The sequence below is a fragment of the Erigeron canadensis genome, chromosome 3 (genome assembly GCF_010389155.1).
Source record: "Erigeron canadensis isolate Cc75 chromosome 3, C_canadensis_v1, whole genome shotgun sequence".
Taxonomy (NCBI): Eukaryota; Viridiplantae; Streptophyta; class Magnoliopsida; order Asterales; family Asteraceae; genus Erigeron; species Erigeron canadensis.
This window is the reverse complement of record NC_057763.1, coordinates 21,616,455-21,641,336: the sequence shown is the minus strand read 5'-3', so window position 1 is coordinate 21,641,336 and position 24,882 is coordinate 21,616,455. Positions and strand designations below refer to the sequence as shown.

The following is a 24,882-nucleotide window of genomic DNA, read 5'->3' as shown; positions in this document are numbered from 1 at the left end:
CTGTACTCCAATAATCTACATCATCAAGGGTTGGTGAGATACATAAAATATGCAACATATAGTTGACAATATGCCAGCCATTAATGGAAACTATCATATATTTAAGAAACTGTTTGGCATTTGGGCATCCTCCTTCTAGCTAGTCAAAGAACTATGAAGTTCATAAAAAAGATTATGTTTTTGTTTCTAATCTTGTTTAGTCTAGTAATTACACATTCTACGTCACAATCAACACCCATCACAAACACCACCTCAAGTGATCTTGCCACGATCACAAAAGCCTCTAATGTAAGTAAACCAGGCTGCCAAAGCCGATGTGGAAATGTAATCATTCCATATCCATTTGGTATTGGTCCGGGCTGCTTTCATAGCAACTGGTTTGAAATGTTCTGTGAAACTCAGTTTAATCCTCCAAAAGCCTTCCTTGGCAAGAGGAAAAGTCTCCAAATCCTTGAATTCTCAGACTATACTTTCCGAGTTCCAAGCAGAGTCGCAAGCCAATGCTATGATAAACTTGGGAACCTAATCAAAGACATTCCGGTCAACACAAGTCTAGCCTGGGAGTCACCATTTTCGTTTTCGAAAAAGAACCAATTTACTGTAATTGGTTGTGATGATTTTGTCTTGCTTCAAGGTACGGCACTAACCAACTACGCCAGTAGTTGCATAGCATTGTGTTCAAAACCCGAGGAGGTTGTCAACGGGTCTTGCTCAGGTGTCGGGTGCTGTCAAACATCTATCCCAAAGGCCATGAAATACTACTCCACACTTGTTGGTAGTTTCGTCAATAACCATGTTGACGTTTGGTCTTTTAATCCTTGTACATACTCTTTTTTTGCGGAGAAAGACAAGTTTACATTTAATGGGGTGTCGGATTTTAAGGATCCCAATTTTAAGAACAGAACGGAAGCTACAGTTACACAGTTGGTTGACTGGGTAGTTGGAAATTTGAACTGCAGTGAGGCTAGAACTGCAGGGGTTTTGACTTGTCAAGCAAATAGTCAATGCATTGATTCTGATACCGGAGTTCCAGGTTACCGCTGTGTTTGCAATAAAGGTTATCTGGGTCAGCCATATCTTGAGCCAGGTTGCCATGGTTAGTTTATATATATACATATATATCTTGTTGGACACCATTGAATAATTGAACATTTTATTGATAAACAAATTCGAATTACAACAAGATATAACAAGTAAATTAACTATTAACTAATCAATACAAGAAAGAAAAAGAACAGAAATAGAAAACAGAAAAGAAGGCAAAACGGGCCGAGGATTCTGTTTAACAGAGGGCCCTTAAAACTGATTTCGGGCTACCCAAGTAAACCCGTCAGTTTCCCCGGGTACAAAAGCCAAAGCAGTATGTACTGCCGGAGTTAACCAACAACGCCACATTACGCCTCATCGCCCACGCCCCCGGTCCCGGGCGTGGGCGCGTCGGGTGCTTCGCACCCTCCTAGCCCACTTGGGGTGTAGCCCCTTATAAGGAATTATAATTCCTCCAACACTCCTCCTTATAAACACACTTAATGTTTATTCTTCTATCAATGTGGGACAAACTCACGTTAGTTAATTACTCTTTCAACTCCTTTTAACATATCTATTAACTTGGATATTCTATGTTATTACATAGAATTTCCAACAATCCCCCACATTAATAGATATGGTTATTAAAGATAAATTCCGACAGTCAAGTATTGCAGGATAAGTAGGTGTTACCCTTTGAACTTTCCTTTGTGAGTGCACTTAGTTTCCTAGCAGTTAGTAGAACTTGATGTCTTTGAACTAACTCCTTTTTACGTAGACGTTATTGCACATCACATAATACTTTCCCTAGTCAGGTTAATTCCTCACTTTCGTGTCCGTTATGGTCATGGAACACTATCCTGGTTCTGCGAGAGCTCTAGGAATTGCGCCCCCACAATTCCATTTGAAGCGACCACACTTCTCTCTAACATAGGTGATTGCTCACAATCATTAAAAGCTATAAGCTTAACCTCTATGATATCACTGATTTGATACAGGAATGGGCTAGGAAAATTTGCAGCTCACTTTATTATGGTGGGTTCTCCCCCCCACAGTGACTGTAAACTCCCTTTGATGTTTGGGGTGCTCCCCCACAATGACCTCCTCTATTCGTACAATTAGGTTGTCCTATTGAACCTAGATCATGGGATCTCCATTTACATCTAGGTTAGGTTTTCCTTCGTACAAATTTACTCAATGGGCTTTAGCCCCATTCCTCTCGATGACTTATAAACTGCCTCATTACTTAAACCTTTAGTTAGCGGATCCGCAATGTTATCCTTTGACCTCACATAGTCAACAGTGATAACCCCTGTTGTGAGCAGTTGTCGTATACTATTATGCCTACGACGAATATGTCTTGACTTGCCATTATACATTGTATTTTGAGCTCTACCAATAGCCGATTGGCAATCACAATGTATACAAACAGCCGTTAATGGCTTTGGCCATATTGGAACATATTCCAAGAAATGTCGTAGCCATTCTGCTTCTTCTCCAGCTTTATCCAATGCTATAAATTCAGATTCCATCGTGGATCTAGCAATTAGCGTTTGCTTGGACGATTTCCAAGTTATAGCTGCTCCTCCAAGAGTAAATACATATCCACTTGTGGATTTGGAATCTTTTATATCGGATATCCAATTAGCATCACTATATCCTTCCAATACAGCTGGATCTCGACCAAAATGCAGCCCATAATTTTTTGTATATCTCAAGTATCTTAGTAACCTAGTCATAGCCTTCCAATGTTCCAAACTAGGATTACTAGTATATCTACTTAGCCTACTAACAGCATAGGCTAAGTCAAGCCTAGTACTTGTCATGAGATACATTAAGCTGCCAATTACCCTTGAGTATTCCAATTGAGCAACACCTTCACCTCTATTTTTTGATAGGTGTTGCGTGGTATCTATTGGAGATCGAGCGACTCTTGAGTCTTCGGGACTTAATTTCTCAAGGATCTTGTCCACATAGTGAGATTGACTTAACACTAGAGCATCTTGGGTTCGAATAATTTTCATTCCAAGAATGACATCTGCTAAACCCATATCCTTCATGTCAAATCTTGCCTTCAACATGTCTTTGGTAGATTTGATCATACTATCATCACTACCCACAATGAGTATGTCATCGACATATAGACAAAGTATAACATATCCTTTAGATATGTCTTTGACATAAACACATTTATCACACTCATTAATCCTGAAACCTTTGTCGAGCATGACTTGATCAAACTTTTGGTGCCATTGCTTTGGAGCTTGTTTCAATCCGTACAAAGACTTGACAAGTTTACAAACTTTGTCCTCCTGGCCAGGAGCTGAAAAACCCTCAGGTTGTTCCATATATATTTCTTCATCAAGCTCTCCATTGAGAAAGGCGGTTTTTACATCCATTTGATGTATTTCCAAATTTCTCAATGTTGCAATCGCAAGCACCAATCTGATCGAAGTTACTCGAGTTACAGGCGCATATGTGTCAAAGTAATCAAGATCTTTCTTTTGTCTATATCCTTTGACCACAAGTCTTGCCTTGTACTTATCAATAGAGCCATCAGCTTTCATCTTTTTCTTGAATATCCAACGATGTTCAAGTGGTTTACAACCAGATGTAAGACGAACTAATTCCCAAGTATGATTCTGCAAAATAGAATCAATTTCACTCTTGATGGCTTCTTTCCATTGAGGCGCTTCTTGTGAAGTAACCGCTTCATGTTTGAGGTTCACTCATAACCATATAAGAAACAAAATCAGGCCCGAAAGATTTTTCAATCTTTTGCCTTTTGCTTCTTCGCGGTTCTACTTCTTCTTCCTCTGATTGTTCTTGATGATCATCTCGAACAATCTTATCAACCGGAGTTGATGTAGAAGCTTTTCCTCGATCCAAACGAGGAAACACATTTTCAAAAAATGAAGCATTTCTTGACTCAAGTATACTGTTTTTGTGTATTTCCGGGTTCTTAGACTCATGTACTAGAAACCGATATGCACTACTATGTTCAACAAGATTTGAGGATTCACAATCGCTACCATGCTTAGCATATCCTATGAATACACAATCAACAGTTTTTGGTCCTATCTTTTGAACTTTAGGCGGTGGAACCACCACCTTTGCTAAACACCCCCACACTTTCAAGAACTTATAGGATGGTTTTTTTATTAAACTATAACTCATAAGGTGTAACATCCTTTTTCTTGAAAGGTATTTTGTTCAAAAGATAGTTTGCTGATAAAACTGCATCTCCCCACATATCTTGTCCTAAGCCCGAGCTTATTAACATGGCATTTATCATCTCTTTAAGAGTTCGATTTTTCCTTTCAGCAATGTCATTTTGTTGTGGGGTATAAGGAGCTGTTTGCTCATGGATAATACCATTTTGAGCACAAATTTCAGCAAAAGGAGAAACATATTCACCTCCTCTATCGCTCCTTAATCTTTTAATCTTTTTGTTGAGTTGATTCTCAACTTCATTTTTGTACAAGATAAACTTATCTATTGCTTCATTCTTGCTCTTTAGCAAGTATACATAGCAATATCTTGTACAATCATCAATAAAGGTAATGAAATATTTGTTACCACCTCGAGTGGGAATCGATCTAAAATCACATACATCGGTATGGATTAAATCAAGTGGCTCGGTGTTTCGTTCAATGGATTTGAAAGATTTCGTGGTTTGTTTAGCTTCAACACAAGTTGGACATTTAGAATTAGAATCAATGTTAAAAGATGGTATACAATTTAACTTAATTAAACGACGCATTGAATTAAAATTCACATGTCCAAGACGATTATGGCAAATATTAGAAGACTCAATCAAATAAGCGGAAGTAGAAGCATTTTCATTCACTTTCTTAATAGGTACAACATTGAGCTTAAACATCCCATTAAGGGCATAACCTTGACCAACATACAAACCACGTTTAGTTAACACAAACTTATCACTTTCAAACACTAAATGAAACCCATTCTTGTTAAGCAACCAACCCGACACAAGACTCTTGCGCAATTCGGGAACATACAACACATTGGTTAACTTGAGCTCTCTCCTCGAAGTCCACTTGAGGATCACATCGCCTTCACCCTTGATATCGGCGGTGGCGGCATTTCTCATATACAACTTGTCTTCACCGGATACTTCTTTCAAGTTTTGGAACATAGTCTTATCCGGACACACATGACGGGTTGCACCCGTATCAACCCACCATCCTTTGATTCCATCAGTGGTAAGATTGACCTCTTCCAACTTAGCCGTGAGGTCAAAAATCATAGCAACAAGAGCCATGTCATTTTCGATCATATTTGCCCTTTCCTTCCTTGGATTCTTGCATTGATCAACTCGGTGACCAGATTCACCACAATTGTAACACTTCCCTTTGAACAAACTAACCTTCTTCTTCACACCACCATTCTTTGGACTCAAATCCATCCTTTTTCCTTTGTTCTTCTTAATGGGACCTTTCCCTTTACCCTTGAAATTACCTTTTCCTTTGGAACTTTGGCCATGCTCAACAAAGTTGGCCTTAGCAAGACCTTCAATATGACCACCATTTTGAGCAACTCTATTGTCTTCCTCAATTCGAAGACGAACAACAAGCTCTTCAACGGTCATTTGCTTTCGTTTATGCTTAAGGTAATTTTTAAAATCCAACCAACTTGGGGGCAACTTTTCAATCATGGAAGCAACTTGAAATGTTTCACCAAGAACCATTCCTTCTGATAAGATTTCACTGATTATGATTTGCAATTCTTCAACCTGTGCCATAACAGTTTTAGAGTCAACCATTTTAAACTCTTAAAACCTTGCAACTATGAACTTTTTAGTTCCGGCATCTTCGGTTTTGTATTTCTTTTGCAAAGATTCCCATAATTCTTTTGCAGTTGTTATTTTGCAAAATACATTATACAGTGAATCAACAAGGCCATTTAACACATAGTTTCGGCATAGATATTCAGAATGCTTCCAAGCATCAACAGCACTTACTGATTGAACATCAGTAGAACCTTCAGGAATTTGAGGTGCTATTTCAGTTAGGAATCTCGCAAGATTCAAAGTGGTCAAATAGAACAACATCTTTGGTTGCCACATCTTGAAGTTGTTACCAGAAAACTTTTTCTGGTTTTTCACAGTGGTTGGCCATAGTTTGGACAGCTTGGGTACCTACTAAAGGTCCCATGCTTGTAGAGACAGTATGTCCTACAGATTGAGAAACATTTGCACCAACGGTGTTGGTGGTGGTAGAAGAAGTAGTTCCATTAGTAGAGGAGTTCATTTCAGTAGCCATTTCTGAAATAGAACAATCAAAGTTTTACTAAAAAACTTGCAGAAAGTAAAAACTAATTTAAATGAATAACTTTACAGAAAAGTATATAACAAAGTTTTGGAAAAACATATTTTTGTAATTCGAATTAACAGAATGGTGAAGAAAGAAAATTCAGTTTTAAGATTGTTGGACACCATTCAATAATTGAACATTTTATTGATAAACAAATTCGAATTACAACAAGATATAACAAGTAAATTAACTATTAACTAATCAATACAAGAAAGAAAAAGAACAGAAATAAAAAACAGAAAAGAAGGCAAAACGGGTTGAGGATTCTGTTTAACAGAGGGCCCTTAAAACTGATTTCGGGCTACCCAAGTAAACCCGTCAGTTTCCCAGGGTACAACAGCCAAAGCAGTATGTACTGCTGGAGGTAACCAACAACCCGGAATTTACCTTCAAGAACAGCTTGAAGAGAAGTGAAAGAAAAGTGTTGATGATCCAGATTTTTGAAGAGGTAGTGTTCTATATTTTGTTGTTGTTAATCTGATTCATATATATCAGATTTTTCTTTTAAGTGGAAGACACGTGTTAACTTTAGAAAGTTTACAACACCTTAACACTAGGTGTCACTTGCTGAACTAAGGCAAGTGTTGTTCCAGGTGTTAAACCAGGAATAAACCAACCCACTTAAGCCATAACAACAAAATACTGAGCCACCATTATGAGCCATGGAAGCCATAATCAAGCCACACCGAACTAGCCAAAAATAAAGATGGCTCAATACGCCACATTACGCCTCATCGCCCCCGGTCCCGGGCGCGGGCGCGGGCGCGTCGGGTGCTTCGCACCCTCCTAGCCCACTTGGGGTGTAGCCCCTTATAAGGAATTATAATTCCTCCAACACTCCTCCTTATAAACACACTTAATGTTTATTCTTCTACCAATGTGGGACAAACTCACATTAGTTAATTACTCTTTCAACTCCTTTTAACATATCTATTAACTTGGATATTCTATGTTATTACATAAAATTTCTAACATATCTATATCTATACTACTATTTAAATCAATTATATATCTTTTTTCAACTAAAGAGTTTATAACCTCAATCCCCATAACCTTTCAACATCATATATCCCTACCTGCTAAAACATATGGTAAACAAAAATACCTTTAATTAATTAATTACAAAAGTTATCATTTAACTTCTAAAATAACTACAATACACCTACTTAAATAACTTATACTATTCGTTGTCGTTGCCGACATCACTAGTTAGGGATGAGAAGAGATGGAAAACCCGAGACCCGAATTTGACTCGCGCCCGAACTCGACCCGAACCGACCCCCCCGAGACTCATACGGCCTGGACCTCAAGTCCCCATTTGTTGACACTTTAGGTTTCGGGTCGTTTCGGTTCAAATCCCGGGAATCATCGGGTTGGACCGGAAAACCCGAAGGTTAGGCAAAACGCAAGATAAAGAGACAGAGATTGTGGATATGTAACCTTTAACACGAAATGTAGTGATATATTTATGTGTTTGTAATTTGAGACCATCCTATTTGTGTAGCTACTCATGATGAAATTGAACCGTGTGGCCCTGAGAATTTCAGTTCCCGAATCGAGTCACGGAAAAAAGTGCCCTTTAGAATTCAAAATCATAAACAAAACCTTTATGATAATTGCTAAAGTTACAACGATAATTATAAACGAGACAAAAACATAATAATGAGCCATAGTTGTCGACTAATTATATATCATACATATATAAATTATGTAACACATACTCTGTATTAAATATTCGAGGCCCGCGAAAAAATGGACCCTAACCAAGGATCGGTTTTTCTTCTTCTCTACCGTCCCCTGAAATTGAATAAAGCTTATAAGCAAGAGCACGAGCACCAGAATGACAAGATTTCATGAGCATGAGCACGAGTACTATTGATGATGATGATGATACAAATGTGATATACTTTTATATACCTATATATATATATAGTTTTAGTAAAAATAAAAAATATTAAAGTAAAACAAATAAAACAATAAGCACTGAAATCAACATAAATCATGAAAATCATCGTGCCTTCGTGAAACTCCGTGCATCAATTTAACCATGATTTAAGGGTCAAGATCTTGTCTTATTTGTTTTATTTTAATATTTGTTTTACAATAGGGAACCCCTATATATATACATATATATACATATATACCGCAATATGTGATGATGATACTGCGACTGGTGGTGGTGGTGGTGGTGGTGGTGGTGGTGGTGGTGGTGGTGGTGGTGGTGGTGGTGGTGGTGGTGGTGTTGGCAGCAGTGGTAGTTAAAGGAGGTAGTTAACTTATTATAAAGGTTAAGGGATTTATATTGTAAATAATTTTATTAAGAGTATTTTAGGTATATTATGTGAAAATATTTAAATTAGTGAAAAAAAGGAGAAGAAGTTTGGCTAGATAAGATCGCCAATTTGAACCAGATTTGCTTGCTAATCGCCAATTTCTTGGTTTCTAATTTTATATATCAACCTATGTTTTGTCACACACGAACCAAAACAGGTTCCAATTGATTTCTTCTTCCTTGCTTCTCTTGGATCAAGTGTCATCCTTTGGTACCAATTGTTTGAATAAACTTGCTATATTGATGAACGAAATTCACAAGCGTGTGTTGAAAACTTGCTATTAATTGTATTGATTGAATCTTGCAATTTTCTGCATACAAGAACAAATACATCGATTTCTATTTATATATGCCAAAATAACACCATGAATCGATATATTTAGTCAACGAAACGGTGCCAAGTCTTAATAACCAATAATTAACCATTGATGAATCCGTGTGACCTTTGTGAGCCGATGCTTCCAATCAATGTATCTACTGTCTTTGGCGCCATTAAAGTTTTGGTTAATTCTCAACAGGGAATGTGAGCTGCAGTGACTTCACAACTGCAGGTGTTTTGGCTTGTCAAGCAAATAGTCAGTGCATTGACTCTACAACAGGCTACCAATGTGTTTGCAATAAAGGTTATTCAGGTCAGCCATATCTTGAGCCAGGTTGTCAGGGTTAGTTTCAGTACCCGATATATTACATAATTTGGTTTCTAGATTTCAGATTTTGTACGTGACTAAGTAATACTATCACCTGATTTTGTACTAGTTTGAATTTGATAGATATTAATGAATGTGAGGATCCTAACAATCTTTGCGAGGGGGTTTGTACAAATACTAAGGGAAGTTATACATGTCGTTGTGAAGATGGATACGTTGGAGATGGCCTTAAAAATGGTCGTGGTTGTACCAAGGAACATCCCCAATTTCCTGTTACCAAATTCTCTGTAGGTAATCAGTCACTTCTTTGATCAGCCCTAAAATCAGTGTCAACAAAGAAAAATTAAACACAATATTAGTATATTTTTATTATCGATTGCATTGTCGATAGCAAGATGACATTAGTACCCTTAATTTTTGCCAAAACTTTCGTGTACTTGTATTATTTTCCTAACCCAGAAGTTGGAGTAGTCTTTACTTCATTCTATCAGTTTTTTTTTTTTTTGTCTTAATCCACTCATTGTCTGACTCTGTTCACAGGAATGATTTAAAAATACAAGTTGTTTGCTAATATTGATCACAGTTCAACGGTCTTGTGATAATCTATATATGTAGCCATATTTTGTTCTTGATTTTGAATAAACATTTACTACTAGATTTTAAACCGGTAAGTCGGTAACATGGGTAGATCAAAACAATTTATACCCATACAGTGCACGGGTTAGTTTCCAACTTTTTTAGTGAAGACTGAAGATAGTTGGCTAGTGGTTGATATTGGTGATATTAGACTGTAGTGGTAATTGATAGTATGAGTTAATTTGCTTCCATTTTATTTGGTCTAAGTAAAGATTTTCTATATATATACTACGTGTAATATGCTGTAATATTCTTTTAATTCAATACAGTATGTAAATATATCAAAATTTTAGATTTTGAAAATGTCTAAATGATTTACAATGTAGTATTGAGCTCTGATATATCAGTAACATGTAGGTATGGGATTTGGCTACTTGTCCATTTTAGTTGGAATAACATGGCTCTATTTTTTCTTCAAGAAGCGAAACCTTATTAAACTTCGACAGAAATTGTTTCAACAAAACGGCGGTTTATTACTTAAACAAAGAATTACTACCAATGAGGGCAACATGGATTCAACCAAGGTCTTCACTGCACAAGAGTTGGAAAAGGCCACCAACAATTATTCTGAAGACCGAATCTTGGGTAGTGGTGGTTACGGGACAGTATACAAAGGCATATTAAACGACCTAAGTGTCGTGGCAATCAAGAAATCGCGAGTAATGGATGAATCACAAATTGAACCATTTATAAATGAAGTAATTATCTTAACACAAGTTAACCATCGCAACGTGGTTAAGCTTTTAGGATGTTGTTTAGAAACTGAGGTTCCGTTATTGGTATACGAGTATGTATCCAATGGAACTCTCTTTGATCATATCCATGGTAACGGCACCATGACTTGGTTATCGTGGGAAAATCGTTTAAGAGTAGCAGCGGAATCCGCTGGTGCACTTTCGTATCTTCATTCTGCCACATCGACCCCTGTTATTCATAGAGATGTTAAATCGGCAAACATATTATTAGATCATAACTACACCACAAAGATCGCGGACTTTGGGGCATCAAGGCTAGTCCCCATTGATCAAACACAAGTGACTACACTTGTTCAAGGGACGCTAGGGTATTTAGATCCTGAATATTTCCAAACAAGTCAGTTAACGGAAAAGAGTGATGTTTATAGCTTTGGAGTTGTGCTTGCTGAGCTTCTAACGGGAAAGAAATCATTATGTTTGGAACGAACCGAAGAAGAACGGAATTTAGCATCTTTATTCGTCACGTCGCTAAAAGAAAACCGTTTATTTCAAATTCTTGAACCTAGAATCGTAAGGGAGGGTACCCTAGAGCAACTTCAAGAAATTGGTGAGCTTACGAAAAGATGTCTTAATCTTAGAGGTGATGAGCGTCCGACTATGAAAGAAGTGGCAACTCAACTTGAAGGGTTGCGAAGGCTTAATCAACATCCGTGGGCGAATAAGCATGGGGATGAAGAAAACACCAACTTATTAAACATCAAACACGAACAAACAGACCTTTATGCAGAATCGATTAACCCGTATGCTAGTTCCAAAGAAATCTCTTCGGGTTAATTTTAGTTTTTATCAAATAATCCAACATAATTTGTTATTTTATTAATATTTTGTAGCAATGTTTTTTATAAAGATTGTTTTTCATGTATTTTCATAATTGTTTTCCTTTTATTCTTTCTATACATCCATTAATATTTGTTGTGGCCTGATATCACATAATCGTCTTCCTCAATCTCAATGGCAGTCCATCATATCATGTTCGACTCCAAAAATGTGTAATCATAAGTGTATCCAAAATGTGAAATTATAAGTGTATCCAAAATGTGTAATCATAAGCGTATCGAAAATAGGTTGCACAATATCATATCATATAGTACCAAAATATATACGTTTTACCAGAAAACAATTTGTATCCTTTCAGCCCCATGAAAACATGTAAAAAGGGGGATTACGAAACTCACTAGAGTGCTAGCAACAAGATTAAGCTACAAAAGATATCAGAAGCAAATAACTGACGCACAATAATCTGTTCCAAGTGTCAACTAAGTTGTCCAAAAGCGCTCAAGTTGACTTTGACCAAAATTTACAAGTTTGACTAAGTTGACCAATTTACGAATTTGACTAAGTTGATCAAATTTCGAGTTTGACTAACTTGACTAAACCAACCATAGTTGACTAAATCGAGGTAGTAATTCAAATCCGAGGTCTCAATTGAAAGTTGAGGTCTTAAATTGAATTTGGGGTTTTAAATTGATATTGGGGTCTTATTTGAGATTTGGGGTAGTATTTCATTAAAGGACAAAATTAAAATTGAGAGACTAGATTTGAGAGGCTAAAATAAGAGGCTAGTCATCTGGGGTAGTATTTCACTAAAAGATAAAATGAAATTGAGAGGCTAAATTGAATTTGTGAGGTCGTAAATCTCAATTGCGAGGTCACAAATTTTGAGGTCTTATACTCTTATTTCACTAGAAGACAAAATGAAATTGGAATAGTGAACGGGGTAGCAAATTGGGTGACGGGATCGTAAATCAGAGTTGTTCATCCCCAATTTTGTTCTAGAAAACCCTAAACGTTTCTTTTGATCGGAAAGGTGTTTTTAACATCAAATTGTACTTTTAGACCCACAAATATGATGGGAAAATAATACTAAAGTCGGAATCTCGAAAACGGACTTAAATCTTGAAGACCCATTTGAACAAAGTTTACAAAAATTGTATAAAAATCCTTAAATCTCAAGATTTTGTTAACGAAATTACATGAAACTTTGACAAAAGTTATAGTATATATTTTTAAACGTTTTGGACGTAAAAAGTTTAATACTTGGTGGGTGTAGCATGTGTATTAAAAGAAAAAACGGAATTTACAAAAAAGAACATAAAAAAGGTTTTGATTCTTACATCAAATCTGACCAAAATAGATGTTTTTGATAATGTTAAGATGGTAGAAACTCAGTTCTTGACACTAAATCTAGATAAAGTAAAGATTGATTTCATTAAAACTTGATGTTTATGAGGTAGTAAAGGTGGGGTAGTAAAGATGGGCTGGTAAAGGAAAATGGGGTAGCAAAGTGTGTGTGTTTTTGCTAGGAGGCTAAGGTGATGGAAAATGAGGGTTTGTGAGAGAATAAGACTATTTATATGTAGAGTAAAATAGAAGGGTTCCATGCTTTGCCATCTTACTATGCTAAAATTATGATGCCGGTTACCACTACAAAAACGATGCCAAATCAAAATTACGAGGCCGTTTTCAAACGCAATGTCTACGATGCCTACTAACAAATACGAGGTCGTTTACAAAATACAATGTCGATTTTCAAATATGATGCCGACAGACGAATACGAGGTCGCATTTCCATATTTAAAATTTTATTTTGACTCCAAAGCTTTCGTGTTCAACTCACGAGTGTTACAAGATGATCCTTTTTACTTAAATACCCTCAAGGCTTTCAAAACTGCAAAACCTACCACGTTTTTTCTTTCGCACACAGTATGCGAACTTAATAAAAGAAATTAAATCAGGGGCATCATTTCAAACACATGCATTCGGTGGAGACAAACATATTCCCCGTTTGCGAGGCTGTGGGGCCACTCCGCCTAGCTTCCAATCCACTGCGGTTCCTTCTTCAGGTCAATCGGGTGGTCAATCGGGTGATTTCGCCGCAATTTCTTCTTCAATATGGTTTATACTTGGATGCAACTTGTTTCGACCCGGATTGTCAAATATTTTACTTCTATTCAACTCTTTGAATCTCATTGTAAGTTCTTTATAATGTAATCTAGTCATGTATACTTTAATTGTGTACACATTCTGTGTCTTTTGGTTGTTCCTTTAAGTTGTATCACGACATTCACAAAAATAAATAATTAGTATGCCATGTAGGTCGACTTTGAGCGGTTCTTGTGGCGACAAACATGTATGCGAATATGTGATCTGATACATATCTACTTTTGATTACGACATTTTGTTCATTGACTTACTAAAGTAAGTAGTCAACGGATACGAAGATGCCTTGAATTATCTAAGCAGACTTTAATAGGCAAAATTTTTCTATTCTTCTAATTTATACCCCCACCCTAATGTTTAATTGGTAGATATTAAAACCATTTCAATTTACTTAACTTAATCTTAGAATATGATTAAAAAGTAAGTAAGTAACTGCTCGGTACCGTCTTCCGTGGGTTTTGAGCCCCAATACCTCGACGGTGTATGGGGAGGTTAAGATGTAGGCAGACCTTACCTCTACCCAAGTAGAGAGGCTCCTTCCAGTTTCTACCTAAATGATAGAAAAGACCCTCCAACCTTAGAATATGATTAATTTTCTAATTAATATAGCAAATTTTTTTTACCAATTATCAATAAATGGATTGGTATACGATGCAGCCTCAGACTCAGAGGTATTGAGTTCAAATCCCGGTATGAATAAAATACTCCAAAAATGAAGACAGGGGTGTAAAAGGCATGCCCTAAGCCCAAATTTGTCATTCAAAAAAATATAGCAATTTTTTCCCATCAACTCATAACTTGTTTTTGGTCTCTGAATTTTTTCTTTTCAGGGTCGGTCTAGAATTGTTGTTTGGGTATATATCGAGATATGTATATTGTAATTGAACCTTTTAGTAATTGGCGTCTTGCTAGTCATTTTTTTTTTATTAATAATTTTGCCTTTCGAAAACAAAACAGCCGACTTGTATTACTTATGTCTTCTTAAACAACCGTAATTTTATAAACATGTGAATTTGTTTACTATCGAGTAACATTAATTTTTGGTACACTTGAGATAAAAGCACATACACATATGATGTCAACCTACATCATCAAGGGTTGGTGAGAAACATAAAAAAAAAATGCAACAGCTAGTTGAAAATATGCCAGCCATTGTAATGGAAACTATCATATTCAAAAGACAATAATTTACCTTTAATAGTGCCTAGCTACTGCAACACATTCTAGTCAAGAACGTACTACGGAGTTCACAAGAAGGATTATGTTTTTGTTTTTAATCTTGTTTGGTCTACTAATTACACATTGTACATCACAATCAACCACCATCACAAACACCACCTCAAGTGATTTTGTCACCATCACAAAAGCAGATGTTGTAAGCAAACCGGGCTGCCAAAGCAAATGTGGAAATGTAACCATTCCATATCCTTTTGGTATCGGTCCAGGCTGCTTTCATAGCTACTGGTTTGAAGTCTTCTGCAAAAATCAGTTGAATCCCCCAAAAGCCTTTGTTGGGGAGACCAAAACTCTCCAAATCCTTGAATTTTCAGACTATACTTTCCGAGTTCCTAGCAAAGTCGCAAGCCAATGTTATGATAACTTTGGAAACCTAACCCAAGATGATCCAATCGTATCAAGTGATCTACCCCCGGGTTCACCCTTTACTGTTTCCCTAAAGAATCAACTTACTTTGATTGGTTGTGATGATTTAGCCATGATTAAAGACCTAATACAAGCGAACTACACTAGTGGCTGCATAGCACTGTGTTCAAAGCCTGGGGATGTTGTCAACGGGTCTTGTTTAGGCGTCGGGTGTTGTCAAACATCTATCACAAAGGCCATGAATCTGTACTACATAACTCTTCGTAGTGCTGTAAATAACCATATTAATATCTCTACTTTTGATCCTTGTGCATACTCATTTTTGGCAGAGCCAAATATCTTTACGTTTAATGGGGTGTCAGATTTTACGGATCCCAACTTTAAGAACAGAACAGAAGCTTCAGTTACGCTGTTGGTTGATTGGGTGATTGGCAATTTGAGTTGCAGTGAGGCTAGAACTGCGGGAGTTTTGACTTGTCACGCAAACAGTCAGTGCATTGATTCTGATACTGGAGTTCCAGGTTATCGATGTGAATGCAATGAAGGTTATATGGGTCAGCCATATCTTGAGCCAGGTTGCCATGGTTAGTTTCTTTACCCGTTTTGTTACAGAATAAGTAGTTTTCAGATTTCAGCTTTTATTCTTGCCTAAATGATGCTATCATCTAACTTTGTGTTTGAAATCGATAGACATCAATGAATGTGAGGATCCTATGAATCTGTGTGATGGGGGTTGTACAAATACTCTTGGAAGTTATTGTTGTGAAGATGGATATGTTGGAGATGGCCCAAACGGTCGTCGTTGTAACAAGGAACATTCTCAGTTTCCTGTTAGCAAATTCTCTTTAGGTAATTGGTCGCTTCTTCGGTCCCAAAATAAAAACACAAAATTGTAGATGATAGTATTCTCGAGATTGCTTCTAACAAAATTAAAAGAAAAGGAAGAAATTAAATGAACGAATGAAAAAAAAAAAACGCTCACTTCCTTCTTAACGATTGGCCCAAAAATGTGATGAATGATATTCTCAGGATTGTTTTCAAAAAAAAAAAAAAAAAAATTAAAGGCAAAGGAAGAAAAAGATGAATGAGTGGAAAAAAAAGAGGCTTCACTTCCTTCTTTCCCGATCACCCTGAAAATGTGATGCATGATTTTGAAGTAAATTTATTACAGTACAATGTTCATATCATTTCATTTAACATCTTTCTTTTAAAACTTTTTCAAGTAGAAAAAAACTTGTAACTCCCCAACCTCAAGAACATAGTTGTGATAGCAAGATTACAATTGTACTGTTATTTTTTGCCAAAAAAAATACATGAACTCGTATTATTTTGCTGTATTTTGAATTCGGAATTATGAGAGAGTCTAAATAATGTAGTATAGATAGGAATCTTGTGTAACTGTTGTATATATAGATCGAGCTCTGATAAATATTTGGTGACATGTAGGTATGGGGTTTGGTTACTTGTCCATTTTGATTGGAATAACATGGCTCTATTTTACCTTCAAGAAGCGAAACCTTATTAGACTTCGACAAAAATTGTTTCAACAAAATGGTGGTTTGTTACTTAAACAACGAATTACAGGCAATAATGAAAGCAATGTGGATTCAACTAAGGTCTTCACCGCACATGAGCTTGAAAAGGCCACCAACAATTATGCTGAAGACAGTATCTTGGGTCGTGGTGGTTACGGGACAGTATACAAAGGCATTTTAAACGACCAACGAGTCGTGGCAATCAAGAAATCACGTGTAATGGATGAATCCCAAATCGAACTATTCATCAATGAAGTAATAATCTTAACACAAGTTAACCATCGCAATGTGGTGAAGCTTTTGGGATGTTGTTTAGAAACTGAGATTCCATTATTGGTATATGAGTTTGTATCAAATGGAACTCTCTTTAATCATATCCATGGCAAAGGCACCATGACATTGTTATCGTGGGAAAATCGTTTAAGGGTAGCAGCAGAATCCGCAGGTGCACTTTCTTATCTTCATTCTGCCACATCGACCCCTATTATTCACAGAGATGTAAAATCCGCAAACATATTATTAGATGATAACTACACTACCAAGATCGCGGATTTTGGGGCATCAAGACTAGTCCCGATTGATCAAACACAAGTGACTACACTTGTTCAAGGGACCCTAGGGTATTTAGATCCCGAATATTTCCATACAAGTCAGTTAACCGAAAAGAGTGATGTTTATAGCTTTGGAGTTGTGCTTGCTGAGCTTCTAACGGGGAGGGAATCATTGTGTATGGAACGAACTGAAAAAGAACGAAATTTAGCATCTTTTTTTCTTATGTCACTAAAAGAAAATCGTTTGTTTCAAATTCTTGAACCTAGAGTCGTAAGGGAGGGTACACTAGAACAACTTCAAGAAATTGGTGAGCTTGTGAAAAGATGTCTTAGTCTTACGGGTGATGAGCGTCCTACTATGAAAGAAGTGGCGACTCAACTTGAAGGGTTACGTAAGTTTACTCAACATCCGTGGGCAGATAGACATGGGGATAAAGAAAACACCAACTTGCTAAACATCAAGAACGAACAAACAGACCTTTATGAAGAATCGATGAACCCGTATACTAGCAGCAAGAAAATCTCTTCGGGTTAATATTAATTTTTATCAAATAATCCAACATAATTTGTTATTTTATTAATATTTTGTAGCAATGTTTTTTATAAAGATTGTTTTTCATGTATTTTCATAATTGTTTTCCTTTTATTCTTTCTATACATCCATTAATATTTGTTGTGGCCTGATATCACATAATCGTCTTCCTCAATCTCAATGGCTTCAGTCCATCATATCATGTTTGATTTTTTTTTTTTTTTTTTGTCAAGATTATCAATAATAATAGTCGTTGAGTATTTACCATGCGTTTAAAACTTTATTTTCCTTACTACTGGAAACACAGCACTCCTCTAGGGTCTTTATTGAAATTAATTAAGCAGATGCATTTTATTATATTTTATTTCATTGCAAGAAACACAGTTTGTGGATACAAGCAACATCCCCATTTGCGAGGTAATGGGGCAACTCCGGCTTCCAATCCTTTGCAGTTCCTTCTTCTGCTCCGTGTGTTCTGTAACTCATTTTGTTCCTTAATTTATTGTTTTGTTGCTTTAAAAGGGTTGGATGGGGTATTTGACTTCGTAAATATTTAGACCGTCTATGAGTGAGGCAACTCTTGAGCTGCCATCACCATCACACACTAGTTCACTTTGAAAATTGGAACAATTTGGCAAAGTGGGCGACGGATTCTAGCTGTACGTGGAAGGGGAAAAAACCCTCAAGTGGGCTGATGTAGCAGGCGACCAAGGGGCTTTTTGGGGGTGTTTTGGTCGGATGCCAACCACTGATTTTAATTTATTTTTTTTACTTCCTTCAAGTTTTATAATTTCCAGGCTCTCGCACGTACACCTTGTGCAGCAAACCAATTAAACTCCTACATGGTTCTTGCAAACTGGTTGTACTGTGAGTATTGTTTGTATCACTAGCAAGTTACAAGAGTTTAATAGTACAATAACATAGAATGGAAACAAATGAAAAAGAATCTGAAAGAAACATAGTATCACAGGCCTAACTAGTAAGGGGATTAGTTATTAAATCAAACCACTTGAAGTTACACCCGATTAGTTCTTAGTGTACATTCTTTTATTAGTTGTGACAAAGAAGATATGAGAGAATCAAAGGATGGACAAAATTGCTAATATAGCATTGTCAAATACATTACATTTTTCTAAATGTTTAGTTCTAATTGTAAGTTCTTTATAACTTAATGTGTAATTATATACACACTTTGTGTGTCTTTTGGTTGTTCCATTAAGATTTCAAGGGAAGTTGAATACTAATAATAACAAACATATGTTAGGAGGGTAATAATCACGACATTCTCAAAAATGGATGATTAATTAGTATGCCATGTTGGATGACTTTTAGCAGTTCTTGTGGCGACAAACATGCATGCATGACAATATGTGATCATCAAAAGTCAATATATCCTCTGGTGATTGTGACAATTTTTTTTCATTGACTTACTAAAATATTTAGTCAACGGATACCAAGATGCCTTCAATTATTCAAGCAGATTATAGGGAATCCTCTTTTATTCTTCTAATTAGTACTACTGCAGTTATATGGTCTATGGAGCTTTAATTTGTGAATTCAGCACACAAAAAAAAAAAGTAAAAAGTCGGGCTAGTAAGGATTACAGAATGTACAATCTCGTCCAACTAAAACAACTTCTTATATAAATATCCATTTCAAAGCTTAACTCAATGTTGATTACTTCAATCGGCTGCTCTCTATCCATCAACCTGCCCCCTCTAATGTCAAATCCTATCCCCGCCACTGAATTCAACTATATAAATCAGTAGATAATAGAGTAATATCAGTTGACTTGTATTTTTATTTTTTATGTCTTATTAAACAATCTTAATTTTCAAAACTTGGCAATTTCTAGCTAAAGTGTAACCTGAATTTTGGTAGTATGTTGCAATTTGAGATAAAAGCAAACAAATTTGTACTCCAATCTACATCATCAAGGGTTGGTGAGATACATAAAAAAAATGCAACATCTAGTTGACAATATGCCAGCCATTAATGGAAACTAACATATTTAAAAGACAATTTGCCTTTCATAGTGCCCACTGCTACACATTCTGGTCAAGAACTATGAACTTCACAAAAAAGATTATGTTTTTGTTTCTAATCTTGTTTGGTCTAGTAATTACACATTCTACATCACAATCAACCACCATCACAAACACCACCTCAAGTGATCTTGCCACCATCACAAAAGCCGCTAATGTAAGCAAACCGGGATGCCAAAGTCAATGTGGAAATGTAACAATTCCGTATCCTTTTGGTATCGGTCCAGGCTGCTTTCATAGCTTCTGGTTTGAAATGTTCTGTGAAAATCAGTTTAATCCTCCAAAAGCCTTCATTGGCAAGAGAAAAAGTCTCCAAATCCTTGAAATCTCAGACTATACTTTCCGAGTTCCAAGCAAAGTTGCAAGCCAATGTTATGATAAATTTGGGAACCTAACCGAAGACATTCCAGTCAACACAAGTCTAGCCTGGGATTCACCATTTTCGTTTTCGCAAAAGAACCAATTTACTTTAATTGGTTGTGATGATTTTGCCTTGTTCCAAGGCCCAATACAAACAAACTACACTAGTGGCTGCATAGCACTGTGTTCAAAACCTGAGGAGGTTGTCAACGGGTCTTGTTCAGGAGTCGGGTGCTGTCAAACATCTATCCCAAAGGCCATGAAATACTACGCCACATCTGTTGGTAGTTTTCTCAATAACCATGTTGACATCTGGTCTTTTGATCCTTGTACATACTCCTTTTTGGCGGAGCAAGATAGATTTACCTTTAATGGGGTGTCGGATTTTATGGATCCCAACTTTAAGAACAGAACAAGAGCTACAGTTACACTGTTGGTTGATTGGGTGGTTGGTAATTTGAGCTGCAGTGAGGCTAGAAAAGCAGGTGTTTTGTCGTGTCAAGCAAATAGTCAGTGTATTGATTCTGATACTGGAGTTCCAGGTTACAGATGTGTTTGCAATAAAGGTTATTCGGGTCAGCCATATCTTGAGCCAGGTTGCCATGGTTAGTTTCATTACCCAAATTATCAAGTAATAATTACTTTTCACATTTCAGCTTTTGTACGTGTTATCTGATTTGTGTTTGATATTGATAGATATCAATGAATGTGATGATCCCAACAATCTGTGTGACGGGGTATGCACAAATACTCTTGGAAGTTATTCATGTAGCTGCGAAGATGGATACAATGGAGATGGCCTCAAAAACGGCCGTGGTTGTACCAAGGAACATTCCCAATTTCCAGTTATCAAATTCTCTTTAGGTAATCAAATTCTCTTTAGATAATCAGTGGTCCTAAAATAAGTGTCTACAACGAAATAACTCAAAAGTTTGAGTTATTTAATGATTGCATTCTGTGATAGCAAGATGACAGGTTGACGACAGTACCCTTATTTTTTGTGATCTTTTATTATTTTCCTAAACCAGAAGTTGGTGACTCTAGCAATTCTAGTATTTTTGTCAATACTCTACCCAACTAATTACCTGGCAAAAAAAAAAAAAAAAAAAACAGGTTAGGGTTGTGAAATCCCGACCCGTTAACCGACCAACTCATTAACCTGATTTAATTCGTTTGGGTTTGGGTTGAACCTTTAGGTTAGCATGTTGACCCACCAATCTGACAATAAACCTATTACCCATTTGACTTGAAATCAACAGTCCGTCAACCCACAACCCATATGACCTGTGACCTAAAACCAACCCGACAACCCAACAATGCAATTAACCTGTCAACTCGATATTTTTGAGGTTGGTGGGTTGGGTTTTGGATGATAGGTTATGGGTCGGGATTGAAAATTCTGACCCGAAGTTTTTTTGGATCGGGTTAGTGTCAAAGACTAACCTTAACCCATTGAAAGGTAGTTTTAGTCTTAACCGGTTCAATGTGTGTTAAAGATACAAGTTATTTTCTAATATTAATTGGTCACAATTTAACGGTCTTGAAAATCTATGTAACCATATTTTGTTTTTAAATTTTAAATGACATGACCTATAGATCATATACTATTAGGCGCCATCTGATCATTCTCTTTTCTGCTTAATCTAGGCATTCCAAAATAGACAATTAGAGAGACATGTTCAATTTGAAAGATCGTTTGTTTGAGACTTAATAAACTCAGTTATCACTTAATCAAAGATACTTAATCCATTCAGTTATCAAAAGTGTTTGTTTTTTTACTTAATAAACAAAAAAATAATTGTATTGACTTAATCCATACAAATGTTATTTATCTATTAAGTCATTTATCAATTCAGGCACTTAATGGTTAAAAAAACAAATAGAACCTTAGTTTGGTTGGGTAATTAGGTAATTGTATATGATAGAATTGTGCACGTAAAAAGGGTTAGATCAGTTTATTATATTTTAGAAAGGCTAGTTGGCTAGTATAGTCTAGTAAACGGTCTCGCCGACAGCTTTGTGTAGTGATCGGTATTAGTGATACTAGACTTATGCCCATGCAATGCCGTGGCGATGGGGATAGTGATAGCGGAGGAGGTGGTGGTGACAGTGGTGGGGGCGGCAGGAGAACAACGATGAGGTGACGATGGTGGTGAATGTTGTAATTGATGTTAAAGGTGGTATTGTAGTTATTTTAAGTGTTGAGAGATCTGTATTGTAAATTATTTCATTAAGGGTATTATAGTTATATTAGATGGTGATATTTAAATTAGTGAATAATGAAGAGGGGTATTTTTGGTTTTTCAAAGACGGAAAGTTTAAGCAAAAAGAAAGGTGATTTGTTCTATTAGATAGTATAAATTAAACAAAAATAATAGTTAACGGTATCTGTTAGTTAGTTTCCGTTTTATTTGGTGATATTAATTTTTGTTATTCCTTTTGAGATTCCTTAATTTAAATTGTATATATGGTCACAAAAATAATATATTCTTGTATTTATAATTAAAAATTTTAAGACTGCACTATAAATGTTTTATAATGTTGTATAGATAGGAATCCTGTATTATTATCATCATATATAATTGAGCTCTAAAAAATATTTGTTAACATGTAGGTATGGGATTTGGTTTCTTGTCCATTTTAGTGGGAATAACATGGCTCTATTTTGTATTCAAAAAACGAAACCTTATTAAACTCCGACGGAAATTGTTTCAACAAAATGGCGGTTTGTTACTTAAACAACGAATTACGACCAATGAAGGCAATGTGGATTCGACCAAGGTCTTTACCGCACAAGAGCTCGGAAAAGCCACCAACAATTATGCTGAAGACCGTATCTTAGGTTGTGGTGGTTACGGGACAGTTTACAAAGGCATATTAAACGACCAACGTGTAGTTGCAATCAAAAAATCACGGGTAATGGATGAATCCCAAATTGAATTATTCATCAACGAAGTAATTATTTTAACACAAGTTAATCATCGCAATGTGGTGAAGCTTTTGGGATGTTGTTTAGAAACTGAGGTTCCATTGTTGGTATATGAGTATGTATCAAATGGAACTCTCTTTAATCATATCCATGGTAAAGGCACCATGACATGGTTATCGTGGGAAAATCGGTTAAGGGTAGCAGCAGAAGCCGCTGGTGCACTTTCGTATCTTCATTCCGCCACATCAACCCCTGTTATTCATAGAGATGTGAAATCGGCAAACATACTATTAGATGATAACTACACTACCAAGATCGCGGATTTTGGAGCATCAAGGCTGGTCCCGATTGATCAAACACAAGTGACTACACTTGTTCAAGGGACCCTAGGCTATTTAGATCCCGAATATTTTCATACAAGTCAGTTAACCGAAAAGAGTGATGTTTATAGCTTTGGAGTAGTGCTAGCAGAGCTTCTAACAGGGAAGAAATCATTGTGCATGGAACGAACCGAAGAAGAAAGAAATTTAGCATCTCTTTTCGTTATGTCGCTAAAAGAAAACCGTTTGTTTCAAATTCTTGAACCCAGAGTCGTAAGGGAGGGTACCTTAGAGCAACTGCAAGAAATTGGTGAGCTTGTAAAAAGATGCCTTAATCTTACGAGTGATGAGCGTCCAACTATGAAAGAAGTGGCGACTCAACTTGAAAGGTTACGTAAGTTTACTCAACATCCGTGGGCCAATACACATGGTGATCATGAAGAGAACACCAACTTGTTAAACATTGAGAACGAAGAAACAGACCTTTATGCAGAATCGATAAACCCATATACTAGTAGCAGGGAAATCTCTTCGGGTTTTAGTATGGAAGGTAGTCTTGTATATCCTGATAATATCCTTCGATGATTATAATAATAGCCTTTCACGCTCACACATTGAATTGTTTGTTTGTTCAAATGATCTGTAAAATAAATGTATTTTTTCGTTTGTTATTGTTGTCTAAATACAGAGTATAACTGAGTTTAGGGAACTCGGTCTACATCATTAGCTGAAGTCCGGGTTTCAACTATTTTTAACTACTTGAGTGTTTGACTTTTATGTTAGAACTCTGTATGTACAATTGCTATAATAAAAGATAATAATAATAATAAAGAACCACTCCAAATCTAAAGTCCTCCATGCTCCGTTATGCTCCATCTGCTCCAGCTCAAATGAGAAGCTTCAACCCGGAGTAGCCAAGCATTTAATTTTTGTAAACGGACCAACCCATTAAAATATGAGTTGGAATTTTGATCCACTCATCCCAACCAATACCCATCTTCTTCCTCCTTTAACGAAATGACTAGTATGAGGTAGTTGATGATGGGGTCAACAAGAACCATTACAAGTTTCTAATGCGCATTAGAAATTGTGTTAATATTCCTGAATTTTCAATTCAAATATCTGATGTGTAATTTTCGTTTTACTTTTATTTAATCTTTTTCTCATAAAAATTAACCAAGTTATAAATTTATTAAACTAGGTTATACCAATATCTAAACTATTAGACACAGGCAGTATACCTTGTTGTTTATAATATAGTTATCAGTAAGTCCAGGATCGAACACAAGGAAAGCGTTAGCTTATCAATCTTAATAATAGTATTATGTTTAATCTA

General features: G+C 36.2%; 3 protein-coding genes across 3 annotated transcripts; all 3 read left to right on the top strand.

Moving 5' to 3' along the window:
• The first annotated feature begins 153 nt into the window (after window positions 1–153).
• On the top strand, window positions 154–11,506 carry LOC122590722 (wall-associated receptor kinase 2-like). Its single transcript, XM_043762899.1, has 3 exons — window positions 154–1,096; window positions 9,465–9,632; window positions 10,335–11,506. Exons 1-3 carry the CDS (start codon window positions 154–156, stop codon window positions 11,504–11,506), a joined length of 2,283 nt encoding a protein of 760 aa, XP_043618834.1.
• Window positions 11,507–14,793: 3,287 nt separating this feature from the next.
• LOC122591681 (wall-associated receptor kinase 2-like) lies at window positions 14,794–17,895 on the top strand. The gene is made up of 4 exons (XM_043763933.1): window positions 14,794–14,826; window positions 14,874–15,858; window positions 15,965–16,123; window positions 16,721–17,895. Exons 1-4 carry the CDS (start codon window positions 14,794–14,796, stop codon window positions 17,893–17,895), a joined length of 2,352 nt encoding a protein of 783 aa, XP_043619868.1.
• Window positions 17,896–19,959: 2,064 nt separating this feature from the next.
• LOC122593027 (wall-associated receptor kinase 2-like) lies at window positions 19,960–24,131 on the top strand. Its single transcript, XM_043765368.1, has 3 exons — window positions 19,960–20,902; window positions 20,994–21,161; window positions 22,912–24,131. The coding sequence occupies exons 1-3, from the start codon at window positions 19,960–19,962 to the stop codon at window positions 24,129–24,131; spliced, it is 2,331 nt and encodes a 776-aa protein (XP_043621303.1).
• The last annotated feature ends 751 nt before the right edge of the window (window positions 24,132–24,882 follow it).